Raw genomic sequence first — 3,961 nt, 5'->3', positions numbered from 1 at the left:
AAACTACGTAGCAGTCTTCTCGAACAGGTCTTTCCGAACTTTTATGGATACTAATTGACTATCACTCACACGTAAAGGAATTCTACAAAGCGATTCCACACATTCCGTAATAAATCGCACTTTTCAATAGATGCGAAGCGGAATTATGAGCAACCCACATACTACTCGCATGCTTCATTAGTAGTATCCACCATCACGCCGGTTGAGCCGGACACAGAGCGGATCTAGCTTACCAAAATAAGGCTGAGAAAGAAGTACACACGTGACACGGGTGGAGCTATCATTAAACTGCAGCGGCGCCAATTACACTGAAACGAAGCAGCAAAATCTTCACAACGAAAAGTAAAGTAGTTGGAAGTTTTGTATGAATAAGATTCGAATCTGGTGGCATAATGGATGAGTTCACAGATTTTGGACGAATCAATAAATGCTTTGGGGAATGATGCAGTTGCAACATAGAGAAAAAGCACGAAAATGCAACGGTTTGTCAGGGTAGATGGCGATGAAGAGCACAGCCGTTTTGAATGACTACCAAGTGAAACGATTCGCAAAAGAAGATTGTTCGAAATGCCAAATGTAGATGTGTGAGAGGCTCTGCCCTCTGCTGATAGATCAGGTTAATGACAATCAGAGGGCTAAAATAAGGTCATCTTGCGGATCATCATCGCTGACAAGCGGGGGTGATAGTACAATAGAAGCGGCCTCATTAGGTTTCAAATCGCCGTTTCGACCGGCAGGAGTGTCAGGCGTAGGCGGGACACGAATGTATTGCGTCCGTAGGTGGGCGGAACGACGAAGTCGCAAGCGTCTCAAACCGTTCTGGAGGGGATAAGAGAAAAATCAACGAGCGATAACAACAAGGTGTGCAAAAAAATTCCCACCTACTGTACATCAACAAAACTAGATGTTGATTTATGTATCGATTTTATGTTGTTTCTCCAATTCCCTCATTAATCGGCGATCACAAATTGTGGTGTTAGGTGTGTCCATGGTTGCTCAATGCCTACGTAGCCTAGCACTTAGCAACATGTTAATTTTTTTTTTACAGGAACGTATCCTTCAGCTCGTGAACTCACTATCCCTAGGTAATACAATCTTAAACTCTACAAGGTCAACGATCCAGAATGAGACGCACATACAGTTGGCTGGTATCCGTTTCCTGTCATATCGAATGGTATAGATGGACCGACGAGCACTTTCCGCCGAGTTGCACGTGGTGTGGTCAACTGGTCCAGTAATCTGACCTAGGCATAGGATTCTAAGACCAAAAGTTGAACAAAGGGGTGCTCAACCGGTCATCCACCAAAATCTACCGTGTATGCAGAGAATGGCCCAGTGACCCGCGCACAGGTCGAAGAACAACACACACTTCCTAGCATTCGACTGACGCTGTGATTATCAATTTGACAAGACCCACTGTGTAGTGGCAACCACATATTCATCCATTCTCAAAAATACTCCACCTTGAAGAGTTGTGTCAACCTGTGTCGTGAAAACACAAAGCGCACTACATCTGATCCATTCTTTCGGGCTTGAAGTCAGCAGCAGTGATTAGCAAACCCTAAGTAGGGCTGGAGGATATAGTAATCGGCAGTACAATAAATCCGAATACACGACCTCGGTAACCATGGGTTGAACTTTACATACTAAACAATTTTTGTAATCTATCGACTAGTAAAGATCGGTCGATATAGCCTGCAATAGCGAAACCCTGCATAGGGAGACGACTTTCTTCACCAACCACAAAATAAAAGTAGACCATTACTGGAAAGGGACAAATCATGAGTTGCGTTTAAACCAAATGCTATTTTGGCAAGGATAACGTTGAACCGTTCCTCGACTTTCGTTAAATTGTCCTTTGAAGCAGCAAAAAGTACCACAGTGAACGATTCCAAATGCGCAGAAGTTCTCCTCCTGTTTAACAACTAGAGACAGGCTAACCAGTTCAAAATCCGCTTTGCAATCCACAGTCTTCGATCTCCAGTTATCTGTTTGAGTGGTGGTGAAAGGAAGAAGGTCTTCGCTGAGAAGTTATTTGTTAGAAAATGCCTACCGACCGGTTACAGACTATTGGACAGGGAAGCAGAACTCTCATTTGCATCTTATTTACAAAAACTGAACATCCATCTTCTCTTCTTGAACTCTCCTGGATATTCATTGACTCCAGTCATTCATTACTCAAATCCAAGCAAATGTCACAAAGCACTCCATGAATTCCGCAACAGATCTCCCCTTTTCAAGAGACGCAGAGCGAAATTCCAAGAACACATACTACTCGCACGCCTCCCATCAGTAGTATCGCCGTTACAGTGGTACAATATGGACATTTTAATTCGAGTTTGATCAAACTGAAACCGTTCAAAGCGATAAGCCAGGTACACGAAACAAATGAGACGTACCGTAAAGCCCGCAGTCACACGATCCAACAATGTTATGTGCGGGATTGAATCATACCAAGAGCGCTTCCTCATTGCCCTTTGGTACAGCATTCCGATTACACAATATAGTACGAGGAGAATGGCGACACTGAAAATAAAGTGTGGTAAAGTTCAGTATTTCAAGTCCATTTTTGATGGAACCGAAAATGGCGTACATTACCACCGTTTCCATACGGTAAATTTGGACAAAATGAGTAAATTTGACAAGAAAGCACCTTAAATATCAGATGTCTTCACAGAACTTGGGTCGCTTCGAAGCGAAATTTCTTCAGTCATCCAGGCGTACTCAATCCTTGTGAAGGGACTACTGCATAACCAAATCTCTACTAGTTTATTACCACTATTATTATGTTTCCTCTATGAACATCCAAAACACTCCCTTTTATTCCTCGCTTCGTTTCTTTTGTCATTCATTTTATTTTGAACATTTGAAGTGCCCAGGAGGCAATCCCGATATGACAGAATTGTGCATATCCAGACCACGGTAGGGGAAAACATAGCAGTGATCGGCGGTATCCCGGGGTCGTGTACGTCTTCTTCCGCTTTTCACTTCTCTCTCTTGGCCACCTGATGAGTACTACTAAACATTAGTTATCAGCAGTAGCCAAAAGCTTCTCTAGGCTCGAGCCGTGTAGCCTGCCTCGCGATTCAGTGTGCTCAGTCTTCAAAGACCTGATAATACCTAAACTCAAACACTTTCTATCGGTTGCAAGGAGTCAAAACGTCTACAGGACGCCAGAAGTAAAGGAGAGCTTCATTCGAACCTGCTGCTCACGTGTCTGTGCCGCGATGGACAGATGTGGAATGTATGTGGTACTGTTGCTGTGCGAACGCAAATCGATTATGCACCAATGAGCACTCAGCAATAACCAGAATGTAAGTGACCATCGACGGGACACAGCGGTTGCCTCGGGGGGCCTGTTCCCCTGTATTTGCCCGTGAATTGAAAGGCGTATTCCAAAGCCAACATCATGTTCAGCCTTAGATTAGGGGTACCGTGGTTGGTGTGAGAACTTTCAACTGATTGCTGTGACTACTGACGTAAGAAATCATTCCGTAAGCAATAAAGCGACTAAAAGCGGTCACTAGAGAGGTGGCCGCCGTCATAATGGAACAACGCTAGACACATCAGGCAGCAAATTTCAGGAAGTATTCGGAGAATCAACATCAAGGCGTCCAAATATAAATTCATCACTGGGCTGCGCTGACCCGACGGGGTCAACATCGTGTCCACACAGAGTATGCTTGCACGACATCGTGGTGATTGTATACCTCATCGACAGCATATCCTTATTCGTAGAACTGACTGGTGGTTGCTGGATGGATCATAGTCAGAAAGCAATTAGGAAGCCACCGTAGAAACTACACTCTATCCAGTGATCGAAAAACCCACACATACTTCCACGCATAGAGCGATCCGGTAGTTTGTGGATAAACATACAAACATCATTCGTGGTGAAAGCTTGTAAGGAAGAGCGTGGAGAAAGAAGGGAGAAGGGAAAACGTAACTCCAGTCAACCTCT

At 44.2% G+C, this 3,961-nt stretch overlaps 1 protein-coding gene across 1 annotated transcript in view; it reads right to left on the bottom strand.

The window, feature by feature from the left end:
• Nucleotides 1–266: 266 nt before the first annotated feature.
• The window catches only part of T265_07503 (hypothetical protein), a gene marked incomplete at both ends in the record, with an annotated part of 5,034 nt that continues 1,339 nt past the window's right edge, over nucleotides 267–3,961 (bottom strand). Inside the window, 2 exons of the mRNA XM_009173040.1 lie at nucleotides 267–819; nucleotides 2,400–2,526. Of these exons, the coding sequence (XP_009171304.1) occupies nucleotides 628–819; nucleotides 2,400–2,526 (319 nt within the window). The remainder of the gene's footprint in view (nucleotides 820–2,399; nucleotides 2,527–3,961) is intronic.

The sequence above is a fragment of the Opisthorchis viverrini genome, assembly GCF_000715545.1.
Source record: "Opisthorchis viverrini unplaced genomic scaffold opera_v5_177, whole genome shotgun sequence".
Lineage (NCBI taxonomy): Eukaryota > Metazoa > Platyhelminthes > Trematoda > Opisthorchiida > Opisthorchiidae > Opisthorchis > Opisthorchis viverrini.
The sequence above is the reverse complement of the archived record's forward strand: the minus strand, read 5'-3'. Positions and strand labels throughout refer to the sequence as shown.